This window comes from Eurypyga helias, unplaced genomic scaffold (assembly GCF_000690775.1).
Source record: "Eurypyga helias isolate BGI_N326 unplaced genomic scaffold, ASM69077v1 scaffold1613, whole genome shotgun sequence".
Taxonomy (NCBI): domain Eukaryota; kingdom Metazoa; phylum Chordata; class Aves; order Eurypygiformes; family Eurypygidae; genus Eurypyga; species Eurypyga helias.
This window is the reverse complement of record NW_010241629.1, coordinates 155-18,072: the sequence shown is the minus strand read 5'-3', so window position 1 is coordinate 18,072 and position 17,918 is coordinate 155. Positions and strand designations below refer to the sequence as shown.

General features: G+C 43.0%; 1 protein-coding gene across 1 annotated transcript; it reads left to right on the top strand.

Annotated features, from left to right (window-relative positions):
- The first annotated feature begins 3,037 nt into the window (after nt 1-3,037).
- IGSF5 (immunoglobulin superfamily, member 5) lies at nt 3,038-17,659 on the top strand. Its single transcript, XM_010148792.1, has 5 exons — nt 3,038-3,095; nt 10,080-10,400; nt 11,432-11,740; nt 16,978-17,106; nt 17,631-17,659. The coding sequence occupies exons 1-5, from the start codon at nt 3,038-3,040 to the stop codon at nt 17,657-17,659; spliced, it is 846 nt and encodes a 281-aa protein (XP_010147094.1).
- Nucleotides 17,660-17,918: the final 259 nt, after the last annotated feature.

The window sequence follows — 17,918 nt, the reverse complement described above, 5'->3', positions numbered from 1 at the left end:
CCAGCAGAAGGAGCTGGCAGCGGAAGGATAATTTAACCCTCTCCCTGGCTCCAGCCACGGTGGGGAGGCCGGCCCTGGGCCGGCAGCAGTGGGGTGAGCAGGGGCGTGTTGTGACCCCCATCTCCTGCTGTGCTCTCTGGTATTTGGGGCAGGTGTCTCCCACATCGCAGGCTGTCCAGAGTACCCAAGCCTAGCCTGGCTGGATTCAGCTGCCACTCCTTTGGTGCGATACTATCCGTATTATCCCCTTGCCTCTGGCGCGGGGGCGGGAGGGAGTGGGCTCAGAGCAGGGCGCAGGCTTGTGAGCAGAGCAAGGCCCCGCACAGCAGGTCTGGGGACACAAGCCACACCCCCACACACCTGTGGAGAAGGTAAAAAGCAGCTTGGGCCAAATCCCAGGAATTTAATTCATCATCAGCCAAAATACCCTGCTTCATCTGGGGATCGAGTAATATTTCCTTACCCTTTGAAAGTCCATTTTCAAGTGAAGCGAAGCAAAACATAGATCCCTTCTCCCCTTACTTCACCCCAAGCTATTTACTGATTTTGGCCTGAATTTGGGTGTAAGATTCTAGCCAGTTTATTCTTCTCCATAAAAGTGCTCGCCTTGTGTTGGTGCAGCCGGGTTTGTACGTGGAGGTGTGAAGGCTGCTGCCCAGGCTGGTGGGGCCCTCTCCACACCTGCAGATCCTGCCTGGGATTGCAGCTTCCTGGTAAAGGACGCTGCACTGACTTTCGGATTTGTTTTCTGGTGCTTTACTTGCGCTGCTTTGCTTCATATGACAGATAATGCTAACTCAAAAAATGCCGACTGGTTTGTGTACATGCTGAGAGCTACTGCAGGGGCAGAGCAAGAAATGACTTCGAGACGAGCATGGTGACCCTCCTGCCCAACTGCCTGCTGGGGAATCCTCTGCACACAAAATGTGTGTGCGAGAAAACACCAAAACTTTTCAAAATGCACAGGGAAAACCCAAACCAGTCTACAAACTAGCCACCCTCCCAACACATGGGTGAAGAAATCAGCCCATAAGTTCGGCTTAAAATGTTGATTACTTGACAGGGCCGTCCCTTAAGTTGGCAAGGTAAACTGAAAGCTTGCGAATCAGGGATGTCACAGAGCACGCTGCCAGTCACAGCTGCTGCAGTAAACTTGGCGAGACCCACTGCTTAAAGCACTGGGCAGTGAACAGAGCCCCAGTATAGGTGATGCTGCAGCTGAACATGCTTGGAAACACAGTAAAAGTGGCTTTTGTTGGCTGGAGTGGTGCAACAGGCAGGGAAGGGCTGAGTGTGGGACATTCCTCCTACACGGGCACTCCGTGAGAAGCACTGCCACTGACCCCTGTGCCATCCCACCACCACGGCTTTCACAATAACCCTGCTGGGCATTAATGCAAGGTTTCATGCAGCAATGCACAAAATTCCAAAAAGAACTTGCTTAAGGGCAGCGAAACAGCTGGGCCAGGGCATTTGTGTTTTGTGCCTTGGTGTGGTTTTGGTTTTAGCAAGAGGGCAGTTAAAGAAGTATGGTTGTTACAGGAAACTCAGGGTGTCTCTGTGGTGATATTAATATTTATGCATTGCACAGAGCTGCCACAAAGATCACCCTTAAAATCAAAACCACTTTCCTGACAAGAAATTTGGGCTGGCCACAAAACCAGATCCTCTGGCCCATGTCCCTTTCATGAAGGCAAACTTCAGTTTCCCAACAGAGAAGTTTGCAAAACAAGCGGTAGCGTCAAACTCTCCCACATATTTTGAGGAGGAGGGGAGAATAATATCACACAAGTGAACCACGAACACTGCAAAAGAACAAAATGTAGAAGTAAAGTGATGCCTCGCACCCAAGCTTTGTACCTTATCTCTGACCACAGTGGAGGGCTGATGATGTTTTATTTTATAGCACTGGAACAGGCTGCCCAAAGAAGCTGTGGATGCCCATCCCTGGAAGTGTTCAAGGCCAGGCTGGATGAGGCTTTGAGCAACCTGGTCTAGTGGAGGGTGTCACTGCCCGTGGCAGGGACTAGATGGTCTTTAAGGTCTCTTCCAACCCAAACCATTCTGTGATTCTATGATTCTATTTTGGGGTGTAAGAAGGACTCTCATGTTCTGAGAAATAATTCCAGGGACTCTATTTGCATTAGCAGCCTTTCTGAGTGCTCTGTCTGGGGAACTGGGAGGAAATTCAGAGGTTTTCATCCTTGCCCCAAGTCAGGTGGGATGGAGACCCCAGGGTGGTAGGAGCCGATCCTCCTGGCCAGGGTGGCCTCTGAGTGGCAAAGGCCTGCCAGGATTGCCACAGCAGTGGTGGTACGAGGCTCTCCCTGGAAAGATATGAATAGGAATCCTAGTTTGGGAGTGAAGTACACATGGAAACCTCAAAGCAAACATACTGCGTGTAGCGGCAGATTGAGATATATTCCCCCTTCCTTGCCAGAAGACTGCCTGGTGCCGGAGGCACTAGCTTCCCGAGGAGGGTAGCAACCCCTCTGACCCCAGGGGAGCTGCTGGCGCCTGGAGCAGTTGCCCTGCATGACAGTAAGTGATGGAGCACAGGGTTCATTAGTCTGCTAGGACACCAGCAGCAGCACGTGGGCGCACCCATAAGACACACGCAATTGTGGGCAGCTTAGAGAATTATTTTTCCCAGCTGCTCATGATTAACTTTAATGGTGCAGATGGAGCTCCCCTGACACAATCAACCCTGAAGCAGTCGTGTTGTAATAGCCAGGAGGGACTAAGGGTGCGAGAGATCCAAGGTCCGTAGAGGGAGGTTTCTCTGTTGAAGAAAGCTTCTCTACTTCTTTAGAGACAGTAGTTTCGAGAAAAGGTACTGCTCTCCTTCCAAACCCTCCCTCATTTAATCTTCTCCCCTTGTTGGCAATACAGGTCACGTAAAGTCACATTTTATCAGAGGACGCAAAGCAGCAGCTCACTGCCAGCTTTCTCGATACCTTCAGTCCTTCCGCTTCTTCTCAAGTATGCAGTGACCGCTGGTGGCTTTCTGCCTTAGGGACTGGGAGAGAATGCTCCAATGGAGAGGTTCCAGAAATTCATTTTACTTCCTCTCATCTTAACTGCCTCACTACCAGGTAAGACACATTCATAACCCGTGAAATGAGCCACCGTGGACAAAATGTGTGCACTAATTTTAGAGCCATGTAAGTGGCAGCTACTGGCGATACCAACTGAGCCGTCAGTCCCACAGGGGGATTATTTAAATGGTTTGAAGTGGTTAAATTTGCGTTTCACGCCTGAATGATCTGATGGATTAGAGTGGGCTTCAGTTTGCAGGACTGAGCAGTGGATGGAGTGGGGAGGAGATGGGAAGGCCGCCCTCTCTCGCTTTAGAGTGGGCTTCAGTTTGCAGGACTAAGCAGTGGATGGAGTGGGGAGGAGGTGGGAAGGCCGCCCAATGAGCAGGGTTGTCCCCCTTATTTCTCCCTCTCCTCGTGTTCATCTTCCTCCTGTCTATTTGGGACTGCGTTTGAGGGAGCATCTGTAGAGAACTCAGTATCAGCAGCTGATTCTGCTTCCAGAAATATGTGCAAATCGTCATTTTGCTAGTTTGCCTCCAATTTAAATTTCACATGCCTGAGTTTCAAAGTGAATTCAGATAAAAGGCATCCTGGCAGCAGAGCTTTAAAGAAAGTGTGAATATAAAGTGACTACTTGGGTAATGGAGACAAGGCTGGGTTTTTTAAAATTTTTTTTATTATAGTCTAGCTGGGGTTTTAACATGCTCTGAAAAGGAGGGAAATGCAGTGGGGTGAGAGCAAAGGTATTGTCATGGCTTAATAACTGGTGAAAGGAAACGCAACGTGGGAATAAACGTTGAGGTTTCTGAGCAGAGTGGGGTTCCCAGTGGAGTTGCACAGGGATGTGTGGTATTCAACAAGTTCTTAAACAACCTAGTGAAGAGGAGTGAACTGTGAGGTGGCAGACTTTGCAGGTGGTGCAGAATTACTTAGGGCAGCCAAATCCAAAAAGAGACTAGGAAGATTTGCCAGAAAATGTCATGATGCCAAGTGAGTAAGTAATAAGGGAGCAGAAAACATTCAGTGAAAAGCATCACTTAACTGAAGATGTCTAGTGGGGAAAAGAGCAGATATTTGGGAAAAATAGTAAGTTGCTAAAAAAGAGAGAGAATTTCACTGCTTAGTGTCTTCAGCAAGGAAAGTACAATGAAACCTGGCATTATATAAATCTGCAGGAAGCCTACATCTTGAATACTGGTTGTTTTGTTAGCAGTTCCATTTCAAAAAGGACATATTAGGCCTGAGAAAGGTGTAAAGTGTGACAGAGGGGATCAAAGGTATAAGGAGACCTTCATTAGTCTGAGACATTTTTCTGCTTGTGAAGAAGAAGTAATAGTAAAACTTTATTAAAAGAATTAGTTATATGGAGATGAACGGTGAAATGGTTATTCACAAATTTTTAGAACAAAAAGAACTAGTGGCAATCAGTAAAACTATCAGAAGATTTAAGGCAAACAAAAGAATGTGCTTTTCCTCACAGTATGTAATTAAATAGTAAAGCTCATGGTCACTGTATATAGGGACACCGAACTATAAATAGGCTGAAAAAAAGAGCTGGAAACAAGTATCACAGAGGGTAGATCCTTAGATATAGATGCAACCATTGACTCAGGAAGACCCTAGGTATCCTATTTTTGGACACTGAGAAGTATAATAAGTTATATAAATATAAGTTATAATAAGGAAGCCTCAAAAGGGGGAGAGGAGTAGTCCAGCCAGGAGAGGCTGGAAGGGACAGCTGTCAAACACTGAGTAAGACAGGAGCTGGGAAGACACTCGTGGGGGCTGTGGAGAGGTTTGTGTGCAGGTGGGTGGAAGTATGTGTTGCTGAGTAGACTGGTATTACTTGACAGAAACATCCTATAAGCATTTAAAAAGTCTTGTTAACATAAGCAAACAAGCTCGTCCTTCTCTGCAGGCTTTGACAAGCTCTATCCTATTTTGGTTTTGAAAAAGCTCAGCTGCAGGGCTGTTGGTTTTTGAAATAAACTTGAGATGTGCTGAAGAAAATTCTTAACGAATCCAAAACAATTTATTGCAGAGCTTTGGCTGGAGCAGTGGGCCAGCGATGAGGCAGGGAAGGCAGAAGACAAGGTGGGGGTGGGGTGAGCAAGAGACTAAAGAAAGAGTGACAAGAAAAAGGAACTTAAAACAGACCGGAAGGAAAAGAAAAACGTAGAAATTCAAATATAAATAGCAGAGAAGGAAGGGAAGAAGGCAGAGACTAGATGCAAAAGATGAAGGATAAAAGGCAGCGTTTATGGAGGGATAATAGGGGTATAAAGGGGGAGATTATTTTGAAATACAATAATGAGGCTGAAAAAAAAGGAATCATTATGTCAAAAGGATAAGCCTGTCCTTCACTGCGCTGCATCCAAATAGGTCACTTACAAAAGAGGAAAGACAGAGTCAGCAGAGGAGAGGAGGGAAGGGAAAGAAGGTAGCCCTCACTGCTGAAACCTTCAGCATGAAAAAAGTCATCCTTTATGGTTAGTTTAAGCATGGAAGAAAAACATTGGTGATGAAGGGCAAGGGTGGTTCTTTGGCAAATGAGGTTCCCTCAGTGCAGGCATCATCCAGGGAATAAGATGCATTTTCGTTTCTTCAAAACTCGCAGCGATGTGATAGTGAATTTGTGTAACAGAGGAGGGAATAAACAGCTCATAAAGGACTTGGTGTATACTCTGCATGCCACTGGGAGAGACTGAGCAACTGAAATACCATAAATACTTAACAGTTTAAGCAAACTTTCATTACTGGTGACTGCTTCATAAACATTTACTGATGTGACTCAAAGAAGATGTCCTAACTCAGCTTTGCTCTTCAAAAGTCAAGGGGTAAGGCAATATTATGAAAGCAGCCTAACATTTCCCTACTGCTAATATGATATTTTGCCTGGGTGGGATTTCCTATTGTTTGTGTGTGGGGAAGAAGATGTTAAACTAACTGTTAAGAGCTGAACATGTAATTCCTGTAAAGTGAAATTCCAATCTAGCCTGAGGTCTTAATTTGTCTAAAAGCAACCATCTGCAAGATACTTTTTAAGCCGTATGTAAATGAAACTAGGACTAAAATCTTCTTAGTCCAAGAAGCAAGGTCCAGCAAAAAGACTTAAAGCACAGGCTTAAGGCACTGGTAACTGGGTTTAGACCCCATTTTTGCCATGAATGTCCTCTTTGCCCTTACACAAGCTACTTTATCAGTGTTTGCACGTGGGTTGGACAAATGGAATGCACTGTTGGTTCAGGACTCCACGTGCTTTTCAGGATAAAAAATAAAAGCAAAAAGATAAAGAGTCAAAATTAAAACCACCAAGAATGTTTTGGGATCAGGCAGAAAAGGCTCATGAAGCTTCTTTTTCAGTTGTGCTGGGGATTTACTGAGATCTGAATGGAGGCAAGGTTGAGCTGTGTCGCACTCCTCAGTCCTCCTGCCACGTACAGGATCCCATACAGGGCATATGGACCTGTTCCCGAGCTCACAGAAGTCAGTGAAAGACCATCGATTGCTCCCACAGATATGGTTGGTAGAAGAAGGTGTAGACCCTCCTATACCTATGGACTGACAGACAGTGATTATCTTACATCAGATAAATGAAGGAATAACTCATACCTACCTGCCTCTGCTGTCCTGACTGAAGAAAACAAAAGCAATATTAGCCATGTATTTTTAGGGGCGATGATCACCTATTATTCATGTTTAGGGATAAATTTCAAAGCTACAGTGAAACTCACAGACATGATCTCATAGCAAATTATTAATTAACAACTAGCAGTGTACTGAAAGTTGCATCATTAATTTAGAGCCATGGCAAACCATGGCTCCTGAAAAAAGCAAAGTGCTTGCACCGGCATGGAAACAAATTACAGATGCCCAGAGATCAGTTTGCATTAAGAGGAGCGGTGTGGGTAAGTACTGCAGCTCCTGTTTTAAGAGCTACTAAACACACTTTGGTGTTAACTGTAAGGCATTTATAATAATGTCTATCATCATGGTAGCTGTTTATGTCCACTTCAACCAGTCAGGAAGACTTAAAACACAGAGTAAAAATCAAAAAACTCAGCTCATGAACATGCTATAGACACCAGGAGATGTACAGGGAATGGTACTGTAAAGGCTGTCTACAGTATGAATCAAGAAAAAATGGTAACTCAAAGACACGTTTGAGCTCAGGACATTGTCTCAACCCTGGTAATATAAGTTATGGATATAAATCCTGACAACTGAATGTTGAATATCAGGGATGTTGTTGAATAATGTCTCACTGGAATGCACTGGGTCAGTGCGTGTTTATTAGAAAACCTGTGGCTCTGTAAATGATGGCATCCACAGACATACGGCCAACCCCTAGGATTCGGAAAGTGACAAATAGAAAAGAGAGGGAATGATTTTCAGACATTTTGTTGGGTCAGCTGTTTGTAAAGCAGTTTGCATTAAGGTATGCACATGGACTTGATTGTTGAGTTTGTCTTTGAGCTGTTTCGTGTTTTAAAGCATTTTGGTTCACCTTTACAAGTCTGAAGAGAGCTTTGAAAAAATACTACTGGAAAAAATAAGCCATTTAAGTTGAACAAAAATATGTTTTACTGTATCTTATCTGACTTCATTAGCTATCAGTGGGAGTGAAGTTTGCTTTTCATTTAATGTTTTATTGCTCACACAGAGATATACTTTGGAGAATAAGGTGCATGGCAGAGGTAACATAACCCAGGAAGGTGGAAAATTTTTGTAAGGGTTTTTGTAAACATGAGAGAACTCAGAGTAAATCATACAAAGAAGCAGGGAGAGCTAGGTTTGTATAATCCTGCAAAACAAAGAATGAAAGGGCTCTTGTCTGTAAATACATGCGACGAGTGGGAGGAAAGAGAGGAGCTATTTATATTAAAGAACAATTCTTGGCACAAACCTGGTTAGATATACACTGCCTAGGATTAAATGTGAGCTGGCAATTAGAAAATGATATTAACATTGGAACAATGAGATTACAGACCCTATGCCCTGGGTGCATTCACTGAGGCTCTGGTTGCAAGGACGTAGCTGAGACTGGGCTCTGTTTCCATTTATACAACTATCAAACATCTGTTTTGTGTGAAACAATACAGCATATTCTTCCCTACTCATGTCAGCTGAAGGAAAAGTGAATATTTCAATAATTTGTAATCAATCCATTAATGAATAAACTACCTAAAATGTACAAAATCTGGGTTGAATGAAACCTTTAAAAATCAGTTTGTTGTCCTGAATGCTCTTAGGAAGGGAGTAATGGCCATTTCAGACTTTCTTTCTCCTGGAAAATAATTGAACACTTATTCTCAGGCCCAATTTGCAAACACGGGACTTTAATTAGACTGCTATGGACTGCAATATCTAATTGCTGTCATTATGCAGACTACAGGCTGAGCCATTAGGGGTAGCACTGGCAGTCCTGGTGCTTCCTGAGCATGAATGTTTCCCAGTGAGTGATGAAAACCTCACTGGTGGGGTAGATCTCACTGTCAGGACTGCTTGGTCTGCAGGGAACTTGTGAGATCTCCATCCTTGGACATAGTCAAAGTTTGACTTGAGAAGGCTCCGTGCAAATGGCCTGACTATGAATTTAGCTCAGCGGGGTGCATGCAGCGCACGGGCTGTCCCCTGAGATGGACCTCGGTGAGAGCAGAGCCTGCCATGGCAGTCCTCTCCCTCCTCCTCCACTCCACCTGCAGCCAGCAGAGCTGTGGGTAGCAGTGACTTGGCAAAGTGGGTGGCGTTTGAAGGTGTACCATTTTGGTCTCCCCCATACAGGGAAGACATTGGTAAGCTCCTCAAGTCCTGTTCCTTAAGATACCAACCAGATAATCTGGGATGTTTGTGCTGTGTGAAGGTTTGTCCCTCATGAAGAGTAGCATATTTGATGCTCTCTGAGCAATGCTTTAAGATTTGCCCACCTTCAAAACGTCACTATTTTCCCTGGCTATTTCAGGGACTGTAGTCACAGCTGCTGCTCTGAAAAAGAGGATCTCTGCCTTTGTCCTTCCTTCACTTTCTGCTTGGTAGAAGCAAGTGCTTCTGCCTTCCCACGCACAGGGGATTCACCATCTGCCTGGGCAGCAGCTGCACCTTCATTCCTCCGAGGACAATGTGAGGCCCTGGGTCTGTTGAGAAAGAAAGGAAAGCAAAATGCTTTCATTAGAAAGGAGCTTTCAGCTCTGAAAAATAGTAGCCAAAAACTGTACTACCTTTTAAGGTAAAACTAATGAATTACAGGAACTCTGGTTAGCAGAAAGCCTGAGAAGATGAGTATGTATGTATGCAATGCATGCATGAGAAATAAGGGAAGAGGCAGATGAATAGGAGAAAGAACATAAAAGGATATATGCTTATACTACAAAAAATCGGTGGCAATCCAAGGTATGAAAAAGGGACCAGTTACATACTCCTTTATTTATTTAAAGTCTAGAGAACTCATGTGTTCTACATAAAAGTGGATCACTGAAGAGAGACAGTTAGGTGATTTTGGAGTGGGAGGAGGAGAGACCAAAAATCAAATGCATCTTTAAACAAAACCATTTAATCTAAGCTGAAGCTGAAAGATTTGATTGTACATCTCCATCTCTGAACAGGTTAAGATCTTTGAAACTATATAAATACGTACTTCTTGGGTTTGTAATGATTGACTTGGGGTTCCATTATAAAAAGGTAGCATTTGACTACTGCTTACTGCTTTGGGATTAACATTACTCAGTTGCAATTTCAATGCACCATACATATCTTTAACTACTTACTGACAGGCATTACAGAAAATGAGACAAGAATCTTTTCCTGAAAGTGTCAGGTACTGACGACTGTCAGAGATGAAGTGCCAGCTCAGCTGAATCAACGGCCTTTCCTGATGCATGACTGAGTGCTTAATACCCCAGTGCTCCTAGTGAGTAATACTGTTTGAACCAGGGCACCTAGCTCTTAGCCTTAAATTGCCGACAGTGAAAATGATGTCAAAGGCCTTTGGAGGTGGAGTTGTATATGTATTTACAGACTGTGCTTTTTTCTTCCTTCCAGGTCTTGGCTTTTGTTACTCTATTATAGATGGCCCTACTAATGCAACAGTCCTCGCTGGTTCAGAAGCCCGATTTAATTGCACTGTGTCGGCAGGATGGGTAATTCTCATTTGGCTGTCTAATGGAAATCCTGTCCTCACTGTCATCAGTTCTCAAGGAGCTGTTGAAACATCAGACCGCTTCACCTCTCAAAATTATACCACTAGCAATGGGTTTACCTCGGAGCTGATCATCCACAACACCCAGCTAAGTGACTCTGGAAAAATTGAATGCAGCACCCAGCAACCTAGTGAGAGCAGCATTGCATTTCTTTCTGTTCAAGGTGCGTATAGCCACCAATAGAATGCTATCTTATTATACTGCACTTAAAGGAATCCTCTGATGAATTGTCCAAATTATCCCTGTGAAGGAGTACATGCTCTCATTTACCATCCTTTGCCTCTTGTCCTCCTTGTCTTAATTTTCCTGTCAGAGCAGGTTTCAGACTCACATTCAGAGTGTCATTAATGAAGATTTTAACTGCCCTTGTTTTTTCCTGCTACATATCTTATTCTTTATTGGATTACATTAAAGTTCCTGAAGGATATATCATGCCCACCAGCAGGAAGTAAAAAACTACCTCTTGGCTATAAACGGTATGGATTCCTCCTACACACGTCTTTCTACATGAACCTTTTGCTGTCTTTAGGGCAGATCTCCCTTCTACTTTATGACGGAGGAATCGGTCTGTGTCCAGCTTACTTGAGTTTGATTTAATGGCATGTAAAGCCCTTGAGACACAAGGTGATGGTCTTCATGTGATTGCTGCTGCAAGCTACCATTTCCAAGGAACAAAAAGTTCCTGCGTCTCAATCCCCGGTATATGAGACCTCTTCCTCCTCTCTGAGGCATCAGTTGTGACAGTGTGCAGCTGGTAAAGGAAGATCTCAGCACCAGACACTATCCATTTGTCAAAGAGATACTTCATGCAGTGAGAACATATCCTCATCTACCCATAAACCCTTCCTGATAAAACCCGAGCATACTTAAAAATTAGAAACAGTTATTCATTATGTTTTCCTTCAGCTGGAAATATATCTGGGTGGCTAAGAAGTATAATTTCCTGATTTTTATTGGAAATGTACTGGAAGCTGAAACTTGTGCTTTAGACATACTGGAGAATGTGTCCGTGAACTGCAATATCTGCATGTTTATATCATGCATATGGTGTATCTGTGTTAATAATGATTGTTTTTGACTTCATATATCAAGGCATAGCTATTTCTGGGTAGCAAGATAAGATTTAAAACTACCAGCAGGAAAGCAATGCAGCCAAATATTCTGAAGGAACAAAACATCTTTTCCCTCTTACAGTTAATGGAACTTTATTCATCAAAAATAGCACCTTAACAGTAAAAGAGAACAAAACAGTTGAAATTGTTTGTGAAGCCTTAGGATGGGCTCCAGCTCCAGACATTACCTGGATGACGAATGACTCTTTCATTGATAAGTCGAGGTATGTTACCCAGCAAAATCAAGGAACTAATGGCCTCCACGATGCCCTGAGCATCCTAACTTTGACTCCGACGGGCACTGAGATTTTGACTTGTTTAGCTGACATAGAAGCACTCTCTAACCCTCAGAATGCAACTGTAACTGTTATTTTTGACAACTCTACTATAGGTAAGTGAAATGTTGTTCTCTGCCTGTACTGTAATGCCTGTATTGTACTTAGAACTGTGCTTTGTGTTTTGTTTTGCTTTGCTTTATTTTCAAAAGTCTTTAATCTGCAAATGAAATACTATGAGATGTGCGAAGATGATAGAACAAAGACCCAGTAATCAGAACCTGATACACAGATAGGGTTAAAGTGACATCTGTGAGAGGACTGGTGCAAGTCTGATGAGCCATGAAGTCCAACTTAGGACTGAGCAAGGCTAAAGAAGCAGTACCTCTGCCACTGACTCCTACTGTGCAATCACTGCTAAGAAAACCAGCCTTTGCTCCTTGACCAAGGAAACATCTAATGACTTTAGATCTTAAATTGATTAGGTCATCTGTGCCATATTAACATAATTTGTCAGACTTCATTTATTCCAAGACAAATCCTCAGGTGAAATTATTCTCCATAATATTCAATACAGGTTTTACCACTGAATTGGAAAAAACCCTGGATTTTACTCACAGTTTCTGCACACAACCCAGAACAGATTATCTACCAGCACTTCAGGTTCAAATATGAAGTGCTCCATATGAGCAGACCAGATATGATGGAGCTGTTGTAGTATGGTTGTACTGTCCCCAGAGCTGCACTGAAACTGACACCTAATTGCAGATGGTAGCACTTATATGTAGGCACTTCTATACCGTAATCTATCACCGATCTGCTATATGGAAGTCTTTGTACATGGTGTATTCACCCATTACAAAAGAAGAATCAGGTCACCAAGAGAAGCTGCATATTCTTAGACCTTATCCCGAAGTCTACTTAGAACAAAGAGTCATTGGGCCTTTCCTCTTCCTGGCATGGTCTCTTTCACTTCTTAGAGGAAAATGTCCTGCAGCAACATATGTGGCATTCTTTGGATGGTGCATTTGGTTGCTTTTTACTGCCTTTTATTTAAGGAAATTCAAGATTGGTTTAGTCCAGGCAGGGATATTTGGCAACTTTCTCAAGAACAGTTAGCAAGACCCTTGATAACCCTAAATATTTTTGCTAAGGTTGCCAGCATTTTCTGTGATGCTGCTGATCTTTGGCCTCACTGACATTCTATGAAAATTAATTTCTGTAATTTAATACATTCACAGTACTAGGACATTCATCAGGAAAAGGGTGATTTCATATGGTCTGTGATGCCAGCGTGGAACAATACAAGTGGGACAAGCAAATGGAAGTGCTGGATGAGGCTTTGAGCAACCTGGTCTAGTAGAACGTGTCCCTGTCCATGGGAGAGGGGTTGGAATTAGATGATCTTTAAGGTCCCTTCCAACCCAAACCATTCTGTGATTCTATGATCACTACAGAGCTGCCTCACAATCTAATAGCATCCTATGAAAAAAAGTTGTTTTTTTTTTTTTTTTTTCCCAAACTGTAACACAGTAAGAGAAAGTAAGAGGAAGTATTTCCCTGTGCCCTGTGGGTTAGCAGTATTTAATGTAGATGAGGGAGACAATACCTAACCATCCTTAGGAGCATTTCTCTGTTGGGACTAGCAAAGTGTCTCAACTCTCAGGTAGAGGAATCTCAGGGCAAACTAAACTTGAAGCGCTATTGCGTGGCAGGGAGCTGAGGTTACTGGGTACATGTACACTGCCTCCTGTGGTGACGTCATCCACCCTACAGTGACGTCCCTTTTATGAGCCTTATCCTGAAGTATAGGCATAGATTATATGGAGGCTGATTTTGCAGTTGGTCTGTGCATCTCCAGCTATCTCCTGTACAGAGCAGGGCCTCTAATCTAAGTTTCTTTTTATGATGTGGTGAGCATCGTGAACTCCTGTAATCATGCTGACAGCTTCTCCTGATGAACTGATTCTACTTCTGTAATGGGTGAACAGTGCATACAAAGACATTCTTATAGCAGATTGATGATGGGTTTGCTATACAAATTTCTACATATAAACAACTGAGGAGGTTGAGTAACTGTTCCTTCTATTTTAAGTATGAGTCATTATTAGCAAGCCGTTTTCAGAAGTACTTGCTTTGTAATGCTGTTGAAAAAGGTCATTTCACCATTCTTAATAGGACCTTTTTTAGTTACATTGATCCTAATTAATGACTAAGCAAAATAGAACTATCTTGAGGAAATTAATAAATTCCCCTGCCTACTCATTTGTGAAGTACTGAGGTATCCATACTCGGTTTCCATAGCTACTCATTGTAAATCAGAAGAGGAGAAAAACAGATGTCATGAAGCACAATTAGTGTATAGTTAGTGACTGTACGAGACCATCATTCATTTCTCTTTGGAAAAATCATTGTGCAGCAGCAGACACTCAAAATTTGTCAGGACAGGGGAATATGAAGCCTTTAAATTGTTAGAATGAAATAAAGACATGACATTTATGATAGAGGAAGATATATAATCTATACATCATACTTCAAATCTCAGAGCTTATCTGACTTTTCATATACAGACTCAGCCTTAGCTAGCTCTTCTCAGGAAAGAATATGACTAGCTTCAAATATCTGAGTCCTTCCCAGAACTACTGTAATATCAATTTCAGCCTTAATTTGAAACCTTGAAGAATCACATTCCTCCATGTTCCTCACAAGCAATACCTGTCCATTCACAAGAACTGCAACCAAAAATCTGATCTCTCTTCAGCCACCTATGTTGTTGTCAAAAAATGTCTTACCTTCATGTACCTCTAGATTGGTCTTAATCCCATACATTTCCATACAAGGTGATGCATTTGTATGTATGTCAGTCACTCCTCCTCCAGAGTTACCTCACTCACAGTGGTGCTTGGCTGGACCACAAATTTGGGAAGTCCTATGGAGTTATCGTAGCAGATGCATCCACAGAGCTGTTACTGGGAAATTGGGTCCATGGCAGTGTCCCGTAGTTGGTACCAAGCTCTTTGTGGCTTCAGTGTTGACTTCATATGGCTTTTGATCTAAAAAAGATGAAGATGAGGCTGACCTTCCTTTGCTTTTTAAATTAGCCAGAAAGCTCCAAAATGTCCAAGAAGCGACGAACATCTTTTTCCAGTCTCTCATTTCTCCTTGGTCACTAGCGTGTACCAAGAAAAATCCCCTTTTCTGCAGATACTTGGCCCAAGTAAATTTTGGGGCAGCTTTGGCAGGAGCCAGAGGTCCAGATAGCAGCAGAGGATGGGCCCTGTAAAATAAGGAAGTGGTTTGTCCACATCAAGCACCTCAGGTAACTCAGTGTGGATTTACTAATGGGGCTAAAAGGAGTTTAACACCCTCATGCCTTAGTGTCCCCCTCTCTTGCACCCTTACTTGCATGTTGAGCTGGCAGCTCCTCATTCATATCCTCTGGTCCCAGCTCCAGTTTCATTCTGGATCCTCCAAAACTGGAGAGAAAATGCAGTGCTGAAGGGCTGGGACTGTTTGTGCTGTATCCTGTCCTGCTCGCTTCAGCCCCTTAGATGCTCCTTTGGCATAACCTGAACTTGACAGGGTGCAAAATACCTTGGTGTGTCAGCCAGCCTGGACGTACGGGCCAGGGCAGGTGTGTTTAACTCCTCCCTTCACACTAAGCTTTCCCCTGCAGCTGTCTTTCATATTTTAGGCACCTTGAAATCCCTGTGACATGCTTTATGGAACAAAATATGGTAAAATATAGATATTTGTTACAGCTATAGATAAAAATATTATGATCAAGTTTATCAGCAATTGTAATCACAATTGATTACAGCCCACAGAATTAACTACCAGTTTGCAGGTTACTGAGTGCTTGTTTTCTCTAATAGTCAGAAGAAATTCAAAACATGCTGATTGAGCATTAGGATTAGAGAAGACTGTAACAAATTGTTTAATCATAATGACCTGAGCTTTGGAAAATGCAGGCTCCTAACAGAAGTTCAAGCTTTGCGAGAGGCTCTGGTCCTGTACCTTTGCAGTCTGAAACCTCCAAACCCCAACATATGCCCAGGCAACTTTGTAGATGGAAAGGATTTACTTTATGCCCTGCCATAGGTAAACCAGCAGATGCTCTGGTTCACATGTCAGGGGAATAGCCCTGATGCTGTGTGGCTACCAATCACCTGCGTAGCTGTGGGCAGAGGCTGTCAGCTAAATGTGGCCATGCAGTCATTAACAGGAACCTCTAATGAGGAAATGACAATCATAAACCCAGTGCAACAGAATAAGTTTTGTCAACTTCGGATGTGTCTCATACCTGTAATTTGGATTGGAAGCTTGTTTCTAAACAACTGGTCAGAATTATTTCGAGGCTGCTGTTCAAGGGGTAGCCAAACTAGAGGTGGTTCTGAAATACTCGGTGAAAACCAAGGGGAGGATGATGTAACAATCAGAACCGACATATTTCTTGTGCATTCAACTATATGAGAAATACGGGTTATTTTTAAAATTCTGTGCACGTGGGAGCTCTGTGGGAAAACCGTTTGGTCATAGCAACTGATTTCAGAAAGACATGGAATTATCTTTAAATCACATCATTTAGCTCTGTAGATTACTGCAAAGATGAAGGAGTAAGTTAATGTTTTGAGAATGCCAATAGAGAAGATGTTGTGTTCCCAAACGGTGCTACTCTCGACAGGTTTTGGTCTTCGTTGCTCTTTAAGTGGGTAACAGATGCTCTACAAAGTATGTTCCAAAACCCAACACCTGCTGAAATCAGTGAGAGAAATCCCAAAATGGAATTAATCAGAAAATTCACATCTACAGGATAGAGATCTCCACCTGTCCCTTGCAACCCAAACCATTCTATGATTCTAAGACTGCTGCTGTGGTCTGTGGGGAGAAATGGACACTTCTTCACAGCTGGTCATCTTATCGAAAGGGACACATTTTGCCACATGAATTGCAACCCAAAATATGTATTTTCTCTCCACTGACACTTAGTATCTGCAGTATAAACACCTAAATTTAATCTTAACCCCCCTCCCAAACCCCAGATGTCTCTAAAGGATGCTGGGAGGCCCAGCATACCTACAAACTAAAGGGTAGGTCAGAAGTTTGCAACCCTGTGCTTTTCAAAAGAGAAGTAGCAGTGGGAAAAGTTACAATTTCAATAAACAATTCGCATTTAGAAACGTTTTAAATTCTTGGGCACTATCCATAAGTACAGAGTCCATCATTTTGAAAACAAAGACTCTTTGTTAAATAATCAACAAGCAGTTAATAGCTTCTCACAGGAAGGGTAAATATTCTGAAAAGGATGTTCTGTGGCTCTGGTAGTACAATGTTTCTCCATTTAATTTAACAGAAGATTACTTCAGTGAAGACAGCAGAAGCACCTGGGTTATTGTACTTGCAGTCGTGCTTTCACTTGTTGGTATTATTCTTCTGATCATTATTATTGTTGTTGTCGTACGCTGCTGCTGTCTGAAGAAGGGTAAGTGAACCTTCACAGTCGGCCTATACATTAAAAAGTACCTGAAGTTATATAGATATCTCCTAGTTACGTCAGCTCTGGTGTAGGGCAAAGGCCTTAAGCAGAAGAGTGAGAAGACAGATCCTGCTCCTAACCATGACCTGGTTAAGATGCTCCTTACTTTAAAATCCCTGTTTCTCCTACAAACCGGTTCCAAAGTTTTCAGTGTCCAGTTAGTTTTTCCATTCATGTTAATAATGAGGGGGTAGTGTTTTTTAGGAGTACGCTAGCTTTCAGTGACACCCAGTTCCTTGCTGAGGTTCTTTGTTGAAACCTGCCTTCAGTACTGTTGCCTAATTTCCAGCTTCTGTGCAAGCTGTTCTACTGGGATGTTGCACAGCTTTGTGAACAGGGAGGAAGGGTGCCCCCGTGGCACGTGGAACACTGCACACTCTCTAGTAGGTTGTATTTTGTTTTCCTGCATTTTAAACACATTCCTTTTTATTTTTTAATTTCCTTCTCTTTTTGTTCTCCTTTTCCCCCAGGATCAACATATCAAAATGAAATAAGGTAAGCTGCATGAGGTAGGAGAATTTTTCCTTCTAACTGGGCTATTCCAGGCTGTTGTGGGTCGGTGAGAGGAATGTGGGGGTTTCCATGCCCTATGGCCCAGCACTCCTGGGAGGCTTGGGTGCTGCCCAGCTGTGGGACCATGCCCATTTCGGTATGCACAGTGTGGGGAAGGGGGCTGACCCTTAGGGGTGAAAAGCAAAGGTCACAGTCCACCACAGGCCGAGAACTCAGTTCCCACAATAAACTGGGCGAAAAGAATC

Excerpts from the sequence above, each read along its gene's own strand:
- IGSF5 (XM_010148792.1), top strand. The coding sequence starts at position 3,038 with ATGGAGAGGTTCCAGAAATTCATTTTACTTCCTCTCATCTTAACTGCC. Across the intron at positions 10,401-11,431 it reads TGCATTTCTTTCTGTTCAAG|TTAATGGAACTTTATTCATC; the intron begins GTGCGTATAGCC and ends TCCCTCTTACAG. Across the intron at positions 17,107-17,630 it reads CTGCTGCTGTCTGAAGAAGG|GATCAACATATCAAAATGAA; the intron begins GTAAGTGAACCT and ends CTTTTCCCCCAG.